The 17,246-nt window shown below is 41.7% G+C and overlaps 1 protein-coding gene across 1 annotated transcript in view; it reads left to right on the top strand.

Moving 5' to 3' along the window:
• Positions 1-17,246, top strand: part of LOC147361875 (ATP-binding cassette sub-family C member 4-like) — a 122,192-nt gene that overhangs the window by 4,586 nt on the left and 100,360 nt on the right. Inside the window, exons 5-7 of the mRNA XM_086328419.1 lie at positions 727-828; positions 12,708-12,797; positions 14,703-14,894. Coding sequence (XP_086184545.1) covers positions 727-828; positions 12,708-12,797; positions 14,703-14,894 — 384 coding nt within the window. The remainder of the gene's footprint in view (positions 1-726; positions 829-12,707; positions 12,798-14,702; positions 14,895-17,246) is intronic.

The raw sequence follows: 17,246 nt of genomic DNA on the forward strand, positions 1-17,246 counted from the left end.
GGGGACGAAAGAGGATGAGATGGTTGGATAGCATCACTGACTCAACAGACATGAGTCTGAGCAAACTCTTGGAGATAGTGATGGACAGGGGATCCTGGAGTGCTGCAATCCATGGGATTGCAAAGAGTCAGACACGATTTAGTGACTGAGCAACAACAAATACACTATATTATATGATTATATTGATATATACCATGAGCTGTAATAATAGTAATTATTAATTATGTAATAATAACAATTATGTAATATATTTTTCCATACATTATTTAATATGTTCTGAGTGAAAGTGAAAGTTGGTCAGTTGTGTCTGACTCTTAGCAACCCTATGGACTATACATTCTGTGGAATTCTCCAGGCCAGCATACTGGAATGGGTAGCCTTTCCCTTCTCCAGGGCATCTTCCCAACCCAGGGATCAAACCCAGGTCTCCTGCATTGCAGGTGGATTCTATACCAGCTGAGCCACAAGGGAAGCCACAGCTGGAGTGGGTAGACTAACCCTTCTCCAGCGGATCTTCCCAACCCAGGAATCGAACTGGAGTCTCATGTATTGCATAATATGTTTTGATGTGAACTAATACTTTAAGAACAATTAGCAAAACATATTTAGACTGTTCAAAGTTTGCAAATCCCAGGAAAGCAATTGTTTTTGTTTGTGCTTTCTTCCTGCAGTTTAACAATCTGTTTTTTTACAATCTGGTTTTTTTTTTTTGCCTCATTTCTATAGAATTTTTTATTACTTGATGAAATACCACAGGTCAACACTCAGCTGCTATCAGAGGGTGAAGTGATGGTGGACATGCAAGATTTCACTGCTTTTTGGGATGAGGTAACAGATCTTCCATTCCAAGATCATGACTGCTAACAGACAACTGTGACTAAGATTCACTGGAGAATTTTTAGATTTTACCCATGGTGTAAAATGTGACTTGCTCATTTACTAAAAGTATGTTACAAAATTATTCAAAATAGGGACTAATGTTTGTATGTAATGGAGATTATAATATCAACCTAAGATGTTTGACATGTTGCTGTCTCTCTCATTTTCAAGAGAGCTTTCAAAGTATTAGCACATTTTGAACTTAAAGTCCATACATTTGTAATGTTAGCATTTACAGAATTGGACAGACAAAATGCTGCAATGTGATATGGGTTATCTGAAAAATAACTAGTTTTTAAAGAGGCTTTTGGGAATCAGCATATATTTTTTGCCTTGATTCTCAGACCAGTTTATTATACACAGAATGAGGCCATGATCTGGATCTTTGCTGTGGGGTAGAGTGGGGGCTCTCCCATCCTGAGCTTCTGGATGGTTCTGAATACTTTGGTGGCATCCAGGGTAGGAGGAGACAGCAGGTGATCATAATGAGCACCAGTGATTCCTAGTAAAAGGATTACATTGTGTGGAAGCTGACTAGGAGAGCTAGTGATTTCCAACACTTTTCAGTTCAGTCAGTTCAGTTCAGCTCAGTCGTGTCTGACTCTTTGTGACCCCCATGAATCGCAGCATGCCAGGCCTCCCTGTCCATCACCTTATTTGGTTTCTTTTTTTTTTTTGGTCTTCTTTTATTTATTTATTTATTTTTTTAAATTTTGTTTTATTTTTAAACTTTATAATATTGTATTGGTTTTTCCAAATATCAAAATGAATCTGCCACAGGTATACATGTGTTCCCCATCCTGAACCCTCCTCCCTCCTCCCTCCCCATACCATCCCTCTGGGTCGTCCCAGTGCACCAGCCCTAAGCATCCAGTATCGTGCATCGAACCTGGACTGGCGACTCGTTACATATATGATATTATACATATTTCAATGCCATTTTCCCATATCATCCCACCCTCTCCCTCTCCCAAAGAGTCCAAAAGACTGTTCTATACATCAGTGTCTCTTTTGCTGTCTCGTATACAGGGTTATTATTTGTTAGGTTCAGTCAAACAGAAAAAACAACAGGGTCTGGTCTCAAGAAGTTGTCAGTATCACACGCCCAGTGCAGCCCCTTTACCAACTGAAATGCCCCGCTGCTCCCCGGTTCCGTGGTCTTCTGTGCTCACCCTCCTGTATCAGTGAGGATTGGTTAGGAAAACAGAACCCCACCACTGGAGAGGGAGTTCCATGCAGGGAATTAGTTACGCAGATGATAAAAGAGGGAGAAAAAAGCAGTAAGGGCAAAATGGTGGTGCTCGAGACAACCCAGGGGTTATCAAAGGCAGGAAGCTGCTGCCACCCCCAGGGCTGGAGGGACTCAGGGAGGCGGCGCCTCCACCAGAGGGTCCACCCTCCAGAGCAGAGCCCAGGAGCCGGGCTGTCAGAGTGGGGATCACAGAGCACGTGTCCTGACTGTAGACTCACCCTGTCTTCCGTGCCTGTGACTCTGTGGTGCCACCTGCATCCTGTTCACCTGCTTCTGACTCAGCAGCTGCCGTCCCCACCGACAACCAGTGGTTTGTTCCTAGATACATGAAACCACATCCCTGTACCTTCTGTCCATGGAAACTCACACAAGGTGTCTGATCTAACCTGAGAGCTTCTGCTACCTTAATACAGTGGATTTACCTTCTGGTTGGTGTTTCTCGTCATAATGCTCTTGAAGCATTTATAGAAAGCACCACTAAAATTCCATTATAAAGACCATTTTATGTAAATGCTAACACATACTTTGTATGAACTTATGAGCAGATTTCTTTTGTTCCAAGCAAACATGTAGATTTACTTTAAATCAGTTCAGTATATGTTCTGCAGTTATTGATTAACTGAAATAAAAATATCTGTATGCAGCAGTCTGCCTGTGCAGCAAATGCCTGTAGGGTAGAATAAGGGATTTTAGTTGTACTACAGTCCATGTTAATAAATCAGATGAAAAATCTGAAAAGGTTTCTATATAGCTTCTAGAGTTAAAAAAAAAAAAACACATTATTACTAATTCAAGATACTAAACTGCTGAAGGAAGAGGGGAAAAGGCTGTGAGTTCTGTTGTAAGGTTCTTGTAAAATCTAACTAATGGGATATTATGATTCTGTTAGAGCAGAATTCAAAATTACAGAGATGAGAGTCTTCATCAGCTACATTTTCACAAAAATAGATGAAAATGTGAACATTATTGTGTGGCAAAGTTTCCTTGGAGAAGGAAATGGCAACTCCCTCCAGTATTCTTGCCTGGAGAATCCCATGGATAGAAGAGCCTGGTGGGTAGAGTCCATAGGGTTGCAGAGTGACTGAGCAAAGCAAAGGTATTCCTATCTAGGTAAATGATGATTATGGTATTGCAGCTAATTTTTACCACTTTCATGGAATAGAAATTCTAAATATTTTCAACTGAATCTAGTCTCTAATAGCACTCACTAAAAACTAACAGCCATGGCACCATAATAACATTTTTTGTGAGGTACCTAGACTGTCACGACTGAGGGAGACACAAAAATGTGAGGTAAGCATATCTTTTCCCAGAAACCTTTGAAGCCAGAGATATTAAACAATTAAGGCACTTGAAAACATTAGGGATATGTATAAACTTGCGAGTAAAACAAACTATAGCTGTACCAGCAAGCAATGAAGAAATAGTAAATCTTCATTTTATGAATCTTTAATTGTTTAAATGTAAGGAACTTTGGCTTAAGAAATGTCAAGAGCAACTTGTCGTTTCTTACTATATAATATTGAAAACCAAGTGCTAAATTCAGCCATTGTAGGGTAGGGAAACTAAAACAAAAAAGCCTTAATGACTTGGAGCCTTAATGAGCAAAAGCTCATTTTAAACTGACTTAAGTCCCTGAACTAATCCTGTGTGTCAAAGGCAGGGAAGAAGGATCCCTCTAAACCTGAAAAAACTGGTGATTCATAAGGAAACTAAAGAGATGAAAGTATGCATGCTTACCATACCACAGGAATTGGAACTAAGAAAAAAAAAGATAGGTGAGAAGAAATAAAAAGTACTATCTATTTTACCTAGCACAATCATCATTAAAAATCAACAGTAATCTGATCAACTAAAATTTTTTTCTGAAATTACACTGTTCACATTTTCTGTGTCAAAACTTAAAATGATTGTCTCGTTAAAGAGTTAGTAAATGATTCTAAAACAACTTCTTTCTTGCCTCATAAAAGTTACATTTTAAGAAAGCTTGGTGAAAATCTTAAGGTACAACAGTTAGGATACTTTTTTGAAGTACAAAGGAAAATATAATTAAATCAACTTTATACTTTTTAACAGTCATAAGAAAAATTTAGCGTGGTTCCATAGATGAAGGCTTTTGACTTCATATAAATTGTTTAAGTTACTCAGGCTTGAAATAAAGTAGGTAAGTTTTCAGTTATAACAGTGTAGTATCTTAGAGCAGATTTTTTATTGCCCACATCAACAGTTACATCCTCAGACCAACTTTTCCCTTCTTTAATGTGAAATAGCAAATCACCAGCATTTTAGGTTAGGTCTAGACTTTAAGGCATTGTTCTTTAATTTCTGAATGATACAAAGTGCTTTATAAGTATGAACAATAATCTGTTGTACTTAACTATTTTTGTGTCCTTTCCATTCATTTCTTTAAATCTGGAATGTGGCATCATTTTTCCATGTATAAAAAATAACTGTTATCAAGCACAAAATTTTACTCTAAGGATACTAAATTTTAAAATTTATTCCACTTTTTAAATGATAGCCAAAAATCCACCTGATTGATGCTCATTTAGCACCTTCTTCTAAATTCTGGTCACTAAAGTACATCCTGAGTTTGAATAAAAATAATGCATCTTTCAGGCTTTAAAATGACTTCTTTTTAAAAGAATTTTAATTGGAGGCTAATTACTTTACAATATTGGGCTTCCATGGTGGATCCATGGTAAAGAATCTGCCTGCAGTGCAGGAGACCCAGGTTCAGTTCCTAGGTTGGGAAGATCCCCTGGAAAAGGGAATGGCAACCCACTCTAGTAATGTTGCCTAGGGACTGCTAAGTGACTTTCACTGCACCTGCAAAAGGGTCATAGGCTGTCCTCACAGGACAGTGTTTTCCATCACTTACAGACTTACATTTGGCATGTAAAGAAGAGAGAATCTAATCCCACAGCAGCAGCCATTTAAGGTAAAAGAAGCAGCCACAAATATTCATGCAGAGCACTTTAAATATTCCCCTTGAGCAAAATGATTTAACTGATTTTTCTTCAAGAGCAATGCTCCGATATGCATCCCTTGAAAAATTAAAGATCCCAGAATAGCATCTTCCATGTGGGACATATTGAAAGATGATATTTTGGTTTCAGTGAGTTACACTCCAGCCCTTGTTAATTTAGCAGGTCTGTTTTCAGAGGGTGGGGTTAGTGTTAGTTGCTCAGTTGGGTCCAACTCTTTGTGATTCCATGGACTATAGCCCGCCAGGCTCTTCTGTCCATGGAATTCTCCAGGCAAGAATACTGGAGTGGGTTGCCATTCCCTTCTCCAGGAGGATCTTCCCTACCCAGGGATCAAACTTGGGTCTCGGCACATTGTAGGTGGATTCTCTACCATCTGAGTCATCAAGGAAGCCCATAGGGTGTGGTAATTTTTTGTTTTTAGATTTGCAAATCTATAGAGAAAGAAAATTACAGCCTACACACCCAAGAAAGGACAGTTCCTCCAAAGAACCTGGCTGCATCAGAGGCAGACTTTGGCATGGGTTGTGAGCTCAGAGTTAGTGGTTTTAGTTACACCTGATGTGGCAGCTGCAGTGGGAGCTGTGGAGGGGAAGGCAGAGTTGTGGTGTTAGCTCTCAAATTGGTTGGCAATGGTGTGACAGCAGGCACAGATACAGAAAGAATTCTGTGTTCACCACCTGGCAGTCACTAACTTTGAATTATGTAAACAGTAGGTCTTACCTTTCATTCAGTCCAAAAGCAGGTAGTATTAGCAGTCTTAGCATCAAAACAGGAAACATAGCTGTTGTGGTTTCCCAGATTTCTGGGGCTGGAGAGGTGCTCCTGAGGAGTGGCGGCACTGAGTGGTGGTGCTCAGTAAGGCTGAGCTGTAGTCACGTCAGGGCCAGGGTGGTGCCCTGAGCCGGTCATCACACAGAGCATGGCCAGGCAGCCCGTGGCCCAGAGCAGCAGGTGGGAGAGCCCGACAATACGTCCTCTGTGCAGGTGTTCATGTGGACCCATCGCTGCGTCCATCCTTCTGTCCCCTGCATCCTCTCCCCCAGTGTGAGCAGGTGTCCGCTGAATTGCTTTTGTACCAAACTATGGAGCAATGGCACCCCACGCCAGTACTCTTGCCTGGAAAATCACATGGACGGAGGAGCCTGGTGCCCTGCAGTCCATGGGGTCGCTGAGGGTCAGACACGACTGAGCGACTTCACTTTCACTTCTCACTTTCATGCATTGGAGAAGGAAATGGCAACCCACTCCAGTCTTCTTGCCTGGAGAATCCCAGAGACAGGGGAGCCTGCTGGGCTGCTTTCTATAGGGTTGCACAGAGTCAGACACAACTGAAGTGACTTAGCAGCAGCAGCAGGATGCAGCATTTAAAAATGAACTATCTTGTTCTTTCAAGAGCTTAATAACATGGTCACAGACTTCTGTGTAGTCCAGAACACCCTGTTCTGCTGCCTGTTCTGTAGTCCAGAACACCCTGTTCTGTTGCCCTGGCCTTGCCTATGGAAGGACTGTGTCCCTTGCTGGGGTCATTAGTAATTAGGGCTGTCAGGTTAGGTCATAGGTGAGAGAGTCCTTGGAGGGGAAGGGGAAGGCATTTAGGGTTTTGGAGAAAAGCTGAGTCTGAATGAAGCCCCTGCTGGGCTGGGAGGCAGGAGACAGACATGAGCTCTGTAATCTGCTCCCCTAGACAGCCAGATGGGCAGGTGGGGGCAGTTCTCAGGTACTCAGGTCTCATTCATGAAATGATGTGACTTGGTCTTGATCTTTAAGATTTAAAATAAATGGTTCCAGGGACTTATCTGGTGGTCCAGTGGTTCAGAATCCACCTTCCAATACAGGGGACTCTGGTTCCATCCCTGGTTGAGGAACTAAGATCTCACATGCTATGGAGTAACTAAGCCCCCTGCTGCTGCTGCTAAGTCGCTTCAGTCGTGTCGGACTCTGTGCGACCCCAGAGATGGCAGCCCACCAGGCTCCCCTCTCCCTGGGATTCTCCAGGCAAGCAAGAACACTGGAGTGGCTTGCCATTTCCTTCTCCAATGCATGAAAGTGAAAAGTGAAAGTGAAGTCGCTCAGTCGTGTCCAACTCCTAGCGACCCCATGGACTGCAGCCTACCAGGCTCCTCCATCCATGGGATTTTCCAGGCAAGAGTACTGGAGTGGGGTGCCATTGCCTTCTCCGACTAAGCCCCCATACCCCAACAAAGACCCAGAGCAGCAGCCAAAATAATAAAAAAAAGAATAAGCAAAACAAAGGTCTTGTGGGAGCCTCCAGATCTCAAGGTGCAGGGTTTTGAACCGTGTCTGCACAGAGTAGTAGCTTAGATGATGATCTTTATTGAGTCAGTGTTCCCTGAGCCCGGATAACCAGTGGGGGAGGGACCCAGCAGCCATGAGCTGTCGAGTGCTGCCCCCTTCTGGTCACCCCGGAGCAGTGCGCGATCCTGAGGCCTGAACACGGAAGGAACTCTGTCCTTGACAGACTGAGGGGCTGTGATAGGAAGTTGATGTTTGTAGTTGGTTCACTATTTTGCTGTCATAACTAGGTGAAAAGCAGTAAAATAGGAATCCCAAGTGTCAGGCAGGAAGAAAGGAGTTCAGTTCAGTCGCTCAGTCATGTCCAGCTCTTTGCGACCCCATGGACTGCAGCACGCCAGGCCTCCCTGTCCATCATAAACTCCTGGAGCTTACTTAAACTTATGTCCATTGATTCAGTGATGCCATCCAACCATCTCATCCTCTGTCATCCCCTTCTTCTCCTGACTTCAATCTTTCCCAACATCAGGGTCTTTTCAAATGAGTCAATTTTTTGCATCAGGTGGCCAAAGTATTGGAGATTCAGCTTCAACATCTGTCCTTCCAATGAATATTCAGGGATGATCTCCTTTGGGATGGACTGGTTGGATCTCCTTGCAATCCAAGGGACTCTCAAGAGTCTTCTCCAACACCACAGTTCAAAAGCATCAATTCTTCTGCTCTCAGCTTTCTTTATAGTCCACTCTCACATCTATACATCACTACTGGAAAAACCATAGCTTTGACTAGATGGATCTTTGTTGGTAAATTGATGTCTCTGCTCTAAAATATGCTGTCTAGGTTGGTCATAGCTTTTCTTCCAAGAAGCAAGCATCTTTTAATTTCATGGCTGCAATCACCATCTGCAATGATTTTGAAGCCCCCCAAAATAAACTCTCTCACTGTTTCCCCATCTATTTGCCATGAAGTGATGGGACCAGATTCCTTGATCTTAGTTTTCTGAATGTTGAACTTTAAGCCAACTTTTTCACTCTCCTCTTTCACTTCCATAGAGAGGCTCTTTAGTTATTCTTTGCTTTCTGCCATAAGGATGGTGTCATCTGCATATCTGAGGTTATTCATATTTCTCCTGGCAATCTTGATTCCAGTTTGTGCTTCATCCAGCCCAGCATTTCTCACAATGTACTCTGCATATAAGATAAATAAACAGGGTGACAATATACAGCCTTGACGTACTCCTTTTCCTATTTGGAACCAGTCTGTTGTTCCACATCCAGTTCTAACTGTTGCTTCCTGACCTGTATACAGATTTCTTAAGAGGCAGGTCAGGTGGTCTGGTATTCCCATTGCTTAAAGAATTTTCCACAGTTTATTGTGATCCACACAGTCAAAGGCTTTGGCATAGTCAATAAAGCAGAAATAGATATTTTTATGGAACTCTTTGACTTTTTTGTTAATCCAACAGATGTTGGCAATCTGATCTCTGGTTCCTCTGCCTTTTCTAAAACCAGCTTGAACATCTGGAAGTTCACAGTTCACATACTGTTGAAGCTGGCTTGGAGAATTTTGAGCATTACTTTACTAGTGTGTGAGATGAGTGCAATTGTGTAGTAGTTTGAACATTCTTTGGCATTGCCCTTCTTTGGGATTGAAATGAACTCTGACCTTTTCCAGTCCTGTGGCCACTGCTGAGTTTTCCAAATTTGCTGGCATATTGAGTGCAGCACTTTCACAGCATCATCTCTTAGGATTTGGACTAACTCAGCTGGAATTCCATCACCTCCAGACGCTTTGTTTGTAGTGATGCTTCCTAAGGTCCACTTGACTTCACATTCCAGGATGTCTGGCTCTAGGTGAATGATCACACCATCGTGATTATCTGGGTAGTGAAGATATTTTTTGTATAGTTCTTCTGTGTATTCTTGCCACCTCTTCTTAATGTCTTCTGCTTCTGTTAGGTCTGTACCATTTCTGTCCTTTATTGTTCCCATTTTTGCATGAAATATTCCCTTGTTATTTCTAATTTTCTTGAAGAGATCAGTAGTCTTTCCCATTCTAATGTTTTCCTCTATTTCTTTGCACTGATTACTGAAGAAGGCTTTCTTATCTCTCCTTGCTATTCTTTGGAACTCCACATTCAAATGGATGTATCTTTCCTTTTCTCCTTTGCTTTTCACTTCTCTTCTTTTCTCAGCTATTTGTAAGGCCTCCTCAGACAGCCATTTTGCTTTTTTGCATTTCTTTTTCTTGGGGATGGTCTTGCTCCCTTTCTCCTGTACAGTGTCACAAATCTCTGTCCATAGTTCATCCAGCATTTTGTCTATCAGATCTAATCCCTTGAATCTGTTTCTCATGTCTATTGTATAATCACAGGGATTTGATTTAGGTCATACCTGAATGGTTTACTGGTTTTCCCTACTTTTTTCAATTTAAGTATGAATTTGGCAATAAGGAGTTCATGATCTGAGCCACAGTCAGCTCCCCATCTTTTTTTTTTTTTTTTTTGCTGATTGTATAGAGCTTCTCCATCTTTGGCTGCAAATAATATAATCAGTCTGATTTCGGTATTGAACATCTGGTGATGTCCATGTGTAGAGCGTTCTCTTGTGTTGTTGGAAGAAGGTGTTTGCTTTGAGCAGTGAGTTCTCTTGGAAAAACTCTATTGTCCTTTGCCCTGCTTCATTCTGTACTCCAAAACCAAATTTGCCTGTTAGTCTAGGTATTTCTTGACTTCCTACTTTTGCATTCCTGTCCCCTATAATGAAAAGGACATCTTTTTTGGGTATTAATTCTGGTGGCTCAGACAGTAACACATCTACCTACAATGTGGAAGACCTGGGTTCAATCCCTGGGTCGAGAAGATCTCCTGGAGAAGGAAATGGCAACCCACTCCAGTATTCTTGCCTGGAAAATCTCATGGACAGAGGAGTCTGGTAGGCTACAGTCCATGGGATCGCAAAGTGTCGGACACAACTGAGCGATTTCACTTCACTTTCTAGAAGGCCTTGTAGGTCTTCATAGAACCATTCAACTTCTTCAGGGCATAGAGTTAGATTACCATGATATTAAATGGTTTGCCTTGGAAACTAATAGAGATCATTCTATCATTTTTGAGATTGCATCCAAATACTGCATTTCGGACTCTTTTGTTGACTGTGATGGCTACTCCATTTCTTCTAAGGGATTCTTGACCACAGTAGTAGATATAATGGTCATCTGAGTTAAATTCACCCATTCCATTCATTTTGTTTTGCTGATTCCTAAAATTTCGATGTTCACTCTCACCATCTCCTGTTTGACCACTTCCAATTTGCCTTGATTCCAGGTTCATATGCAATATTGCTCTTTCCAGCACGGGACTTTGCTTTTGTCACCAGTCACATCCACAACTGGGTGTTGTTTTTGCTTTGGCTCCATCTCTTCATTCTTTCTGAAGTTATTTCTCCACTGATCTCCAGTAGCACACTGGGTACCTACCGACCTGGGGAGTTCATCTTTCAGTGTCCTATCTTTTTGCCTTTTCATATTGTTCATGGGTTCTCAAGGCAAGAATACTGAAGTAGTTTGCCATTCTCTTCTCCAGTGGACCACGTTTTGTCAGAACTCTACACCATGACCTGTTTGTCTTGGGTGGCCCTACACAGCGTGGCTCATAGTTTCATTGAGTTAAACAAGGCTGTGGTCCATGTGATCAGATTGGTTAGTTTTTTATGATTGTGGTTTTCAGTCAGTCTGCCCTCTGATGAAGATGGATAAGAGGCTTATGGAAGCCTTTTGATGGAGAGACTGACTAAGGGGGAAAGTGGAGAAGCTTAAAAGGCTTAAAAAATGTTTCTTGTATATTAAAATGTAGTTTCTTTTGACAGATTTTTCATTCTTAAAATCTGAAACTAGTTTTTTTGGTGATGAAAAATTATTGTCATTTTTTTAGTATGTGAATGTTGTTTAAGCAATTCAGTTTTTTTCTAGAAAAAAAATTCAGTTTGAAGATTATTCAGACTTTTAATCCAAACTGTGTGCTTTTAGTCTTTTGAGCATTTTACTTAATCACATATAAACTTATTTTTTTGACATAGAAGTTACTATTTTCTTAACACTCAGGATATGTAAAGACACACAGACACCCTGAGTCTCCCAGGAATGAGACCTGTGACCAGCATGAGGAGTACTTTGTCCTTCACCTTTGAGTTGGATTATGTGTTGTCACATATACCTTCATGTTTTATATTTTTCTTACAGTAGAAATACCTTATTGCCCTGTTTAGCCGGGACACATAATGCATGTATCATGTACAAAATTGAGGCTTTATCACTCTGACCCATGGTGTCATAATTAATTTCTTTATTACCCATTTTGTTGTTGTTGTTGTAGGTGTTGAATTAAAGCTCTCTTTAGAGCTTTGAAGATTACTTATAAGAGTTAATTTACCAAGAGTGACTTCTTAATATAAAGTGCCTCTTTGCTTGCTGAACATTACTGAGTTTCATTCTATCAAGTGAAAATGGAGAGATTAGTGGAGATTTCAAACTATTTAGGGCTTCCCTTATAGCTCAGTTGGTAAAGAATCCATTTGCAATACAGGAGACCCCAGTTCAATTTCTGGGTCGGGAAGATCCCCTGGAGAAGGAATAGGCTACCTATCCATTATTCTTGGGCTTCCCTGTGGCTCAGTTGGTAAAGAATCCTCCTGCAAGGCGGGAGACCTGGGTTAAATCCCTGGGTTGGGAAGATCCCCTAGAGAAGGGAAAGGCTATCCACTCCAGTATTCTGGCCTGGAGAATTCCATGGACTTTACAGGCCATGGGATCACAAAGAGTTGTGATCACAAGACTGAGTGACTTTTACTTTCAATTTATTTGTTTAATAAAGGGCCAGGCATGCCAGGTACTTATGCTGCCGCTTTGTGGAGATTAATGAGACAGTTAAAACCAAGGGCCCTGATGAAAACTTATAAATTATTAAAAACATTCCACACTGGATATTGTATTTAAGTACATTATTTTAATAAACTAGTATGCATCATTCAGTTTGCATTTCGGGAAGGTGCCTTGTCATCTCTGCTACTAAATTCTGTGGGTGTCTAGAGCTGAATCCGTATGTAAATTTGGTAAAAGAAAGAGGCTTCCTAAAGGCAACTTAAAACTACTTCAAACCCCCTAAGACATAGGATTGGATGAAAACGCCTTTGAGACACAGTATCTTAAAATAGGAAGGAGAAAAATGTGAGTTAATGTTAGGATATCAGTGACTATTACGTTACTTTCTCTACTTTTTAAAGTAATGTGTATTACTTTATCGAAATGAGTACATTTTTATAAACTTTAATTTGCAGGAATCAGAAATCCCAACCCTACAAGGCCTTTCCTTTACTGTCAGACCCAGTGAACTGTTAGCTGTAGTCGGACCTGTGGGAGCAGGAAAGGTAAGTTATGATGCCTTTTGTCAGCCTAATGTAATGCCACCGCCCCTATTCAGTCCTCAGAGTGGAGCCCAGAGCTGAGTGTGGCTCAGTTTGAGTTTGAATTGGGTGTATCTAGAAAGGTGTTTCTCTAGGAACATTAGTTTTGCAAAAAGATTTCATGGCAAAATACATCGGGATAAATGCACACTGTGTTTTCCTTCTTGATGCTTCATGTGACATACTTGGGAACTGCTCGTGGGGAGTCTGCACATCTCAATGAAGGACATTATTTATGTGGCAGCTGTTCAGGATGGACGGAGACAGTAGGGACTTCTTTTTGTCATGGCGGCCCCTCCAGGAAGTCTGGAGGTAGTGAAGGCTCTTCCAGGAAGTTCTGAGCATTTCTTCATGTGACTTGACTTGGTCCCATCAGTGCACGTGTAGGGAATGTACAACCATATGCTGGAGCTAAAGATATAGACATGAGCCAGACCTTGACACCTCTGCCCACCAGAGGCAAGCAGCTTCTGGGGCAAGACAGATATGCAGGCAGACTATTTCAGCCCAGTGTGGTGAGTGCTCTGATGGCGTGGACATAGGCATGTCATTTCTGTGTGTTACAAGAGATATGAAGGACATGTACATGTGCATTTAGTGTCCTGTGTTTTGTACAGCAAAATACAGAAACCTAAATGTGGGGTGTGCACACAAGAGAGTGATGATTTCCTCCATGAAGGACTTTTTTAAAAATTTAATTTTAATTGGAGGATAATCACTTTACAATATTGTGTTGGTTTCTGCCATACATCAACATGAATCAACAGCCATAGGTATACATATGTTTCCTCTCTCTTGAACCTCTTTCCCACCTCTCATCCCATCCTACCCCACTAGGTTGTCACAGAGCCCAGGATTTGAGTTCCCTGGGCATGATGGACTTTTGTTCTTCAAATACAACAACCTCAGAGTTGTTTTAAATAATAATCTTTGGATATATTCTTCACACATAGTTCTTACTTTTTTAAAAAATATACTTATTTATGTATTTGGCTGCATTGAGTCTTTGTTGCAGTGCATAGCATCTCTAATTGTGGCATGTAGGCTCAGTTGCCCTGGGCATGTGGGGTATTAATTCTCCCACCAGGGGCCAGGGATCTAACCAGAGTCTATGGCATTGGAAGGTGGATTCTTCTTTTTTTCAGTGTTTGTTATCTGGATATAATTATTGTTGTTTTTTTTTTTAGCATTTCCTTTTGTACTGGGGTGTAGCCAGTTAACAATGTTGTGATAGTATCAGGTGAACAGTGAAGGGTGTATGTCAGCCATCCATACACATGCATCCATCCTCCCCCAAATCCCCTCCCATTCAGGCTGCCATGTAACAGTGAATGGAGTGCCATGAGCTGTGCAGTAGGTCCTTGCTGGTGATCCATTTTAAATACAGCAGTGTGTACCTGTTCATCCTGAACTCCCTAACTATCCCTTCCCCCAATCCAAGGTGGATTCTTAACCACTGGACCACCAGGGAAGCCCCACATAGCTTTTTAAGAACAACTATTTGTCAAATAAAAGATACCCAGATGCAGGAGCAACTGCATTAAACATCAGATACAGAAAATATACGTCCTGCTAGTCTGCTCTGCTAGTGAAGGATGTTAAACATTCTTAGTCTTTGCTGAGTAGAGCATTTCATCTGAGGGAACTCAGGCAGAGTAGATTGTTATCGTGTTAATATTGCTTATCAACCTTTAGTTTATGGTGACCAATAATGGCTCTTTTCCAATTTTTTTTCCTGCAGTATCAAAACTGTACTTTATACTCTTCTGATATCATGTATCAAGCGCCAGGGTGGGGTCGGCTGTGCTGCGGGGCATGTTCCATTCTGAGTGCACCCTGTTCACCTGTGTGTGTTCCCGTCTGTTGCAGTCATCACTGTTAAGTGCTGTTCTGGGGGAGCTGCCCCCAAGCCAGGGGAAGGTCAGCGTGCTCGGGAGGATCGCATATGTTTCTCAGCAGCCCTGGGTGTTTCCAGGAACTGTGAAGAATAACATTTTATTTGGGAAGAAATATGAAGAAGAACGATATGAAGAAGTAATAAAGGCTTGTGCTTTGGAAGAGGTGAGTAGTGACTCTTGAGTTGCATGTGGTCAAATTATGATAACATTGATTTAAGTTCTAAGGTTTGTTAAAAGTTCTTTTTTTTTTTTTAATTTGAAAGGTCTTATTTGTTGCTTTATGCTGGACTTTGCATAAGTATGCAGTCATATATGTTGCTGTTTTAATTCTGGTGTGATAATGATGGTCACAGAATGCCTGTGTTTCATTTGGTGAAGTATCATTTACTTTTAGATTCTTTTCTTAATGCACAAGTAACAAAAATTTGTAGAAGAGAGCACCATGTAATGAACCCTCATGTTCCCACCCCCAGGTTCAGCCAGGGTCAGCTGGTAGTCAGTCTTGCTAGGTCTTTACCCCTTCCCTGTGCCACCCCTCCACCCAACACCCCACCCCATCTCCCGGTATTCTAAAGCGGATCCTAGACCTCAGATTAGTTCATCTGTAAACACTTCATTGTTGTCGTTGTTCAGTCACTAAGTCCTGTCCAGCTCTTTTCGACTCCATGGACTGCAGCAGGCCAGGCCTCCCTGTCCTTCACCATCTCCTGGAGCTTGCTCAAACTCATGTTCATTGAGTCGGTGATGCCATCCAACCATCTAATCCTCCGTTGTCCCCTTCTCCTCCTGCTCTCAGTCTTTCCCAGTGTCAGGGTCTTTTCCAATGAGTTGGCACTTCGTATCGGGTGGCCAAAGTATCGGAGATTCAGCTTTAGCATCAGTCCTGCTAATGAATATTCAGGACTGATCTCCTTTAGGATGGACTGGTTTGATCTCCTTGCAGTCCAAGGGACTCTCAAGAGTCTTCTCCAGCACCACAATTCAAAAGTATCAATTCTTCGGCACTTTGCCTTCTTTATGGTCCAACTCTCACATCCATACATGACTAGTGGAAAAACCATAGCTTTGACTATATGGACCTTTGTTGGCAAAGTGATGTCTCTGCTTGTTAGTATACTGTTTAGGTTTGTCACAGCTTTTCTCCCAAGGAGCAAGCATCTTTTAATTTCATGGCTGCAGTCACTGTCTGCAGTGATTTTTGAGCCCAAGAAAATAAAATCTGTCACTGTTTCTACCTTTTCCCCATCTATTTGCCATAAACAAGTTTTATAAAAAAATTTTTTAAGGACTTTAAAAAGTTTTAGGCATTACCTAGTTACAGGTATCATGTTGATAAATTCTAGTTTGATATTTTCCCATATATATTGCTTGACCTTACAAAGCCCTCTTGGACGCCTGTAAGTTTATACTTTCATCTCATATTTACACATTCCTGGCAACTTGGCCATTTTCTTTTCAGGTTGCCTTGACAATCATAGATAATACGATCCTTCTGTGTCTAGGTATAGAGGCCTTCGAGACTTGAGTTATTTTAGTGTTGCATTCATTTCAGATATAATCTTCGGTCACCCCCTGGGCCGTGTGATGTGAAAGAGCAAAAGGCTATGAAGTGGTTTGAAAGGACATGATCTGATTCAGATTTCAGCTCTTCTATTTAGCAGCTGACCATCCTCAGACCAGTGATACCACCTCACTTAGTCTCAGTTTCCTCATCTGTGAAATGGGGCCAGTGCTTCCTCTTAGCTTGTTGTGAGGATTAGAGATAATCAGCATCAGGATCCAGCACAGAGCTTGGTGCACAGATCTTACCCCCCAGGGCCTGAGAGAAGCCATATACACATGTACAAATGATGGAGCAGAATAAGATGGTCCTTCTTGAGAGATGAGAGATGTAAACAGAGCCTTAGGAATCCAGCAGGTAGAGATGAATCCAGGATGGTTCCATGGGAGAGTGTGCTTGGGCTGAGCCTGGGAAAATGGGCAGGATATTGACAGGCCGTGAGAGGAGTGGTGATTCTACATGGAAGAAAAGCTGTGAAGGAAGGCAGGGCTCCTGCTGCTTGACTCTTGAGTCCAGCCCTCCTCTGCCAGGGCCTCACGTCTGCCCACATTTACCATTTCAGCAGTCTGCTTGGTGATGCTTCTACTGTAAGTCTCCACCATCGCTGAAGGGCCCTTGATGTGCTTCTGGATGGATGGCATCAAATCTGCTTTGCCATTTCCTAGTTTGCCTCTAGTGTGTGTATCTGCTGTTCAATGAGAATTGGGGAAACTTAAAGGAAAATAACGTGAATAAGAACACCTTTCTGTCAGTGGGGGGAATTGTAGTCTATACTCAAGTCAGGCTTTTCCCTTTAACCTAATTGGAAAATGGTGGCTAGAAATTTAGCCTGACTTGGATTTTGTTGCAAATTCTGTGAAATGGTTTTCTCATTTGGGGCTGCTCCATAAATAATGTTCAGAGTCAACAATGCAGTCGCAGTCTTGCTACCAGACTCAGAGAGAGCCTGTTTCT

The sequence above is a fragment of the Bos grunniens genome, chromosome 12 (genome assembly GCF_055505025.1).
Source record: "Bos grunniens cultivar Pamir isolate PY7600 chromosome 12, Bosgru_T2T1.0, whole genome shotgun sequence".
Lineage (NCBI taxonomy): Eukaryota > Metazoa > Chordata > Mammalia > Artiodactyla > Bovidae > Bos > Bos grunniens.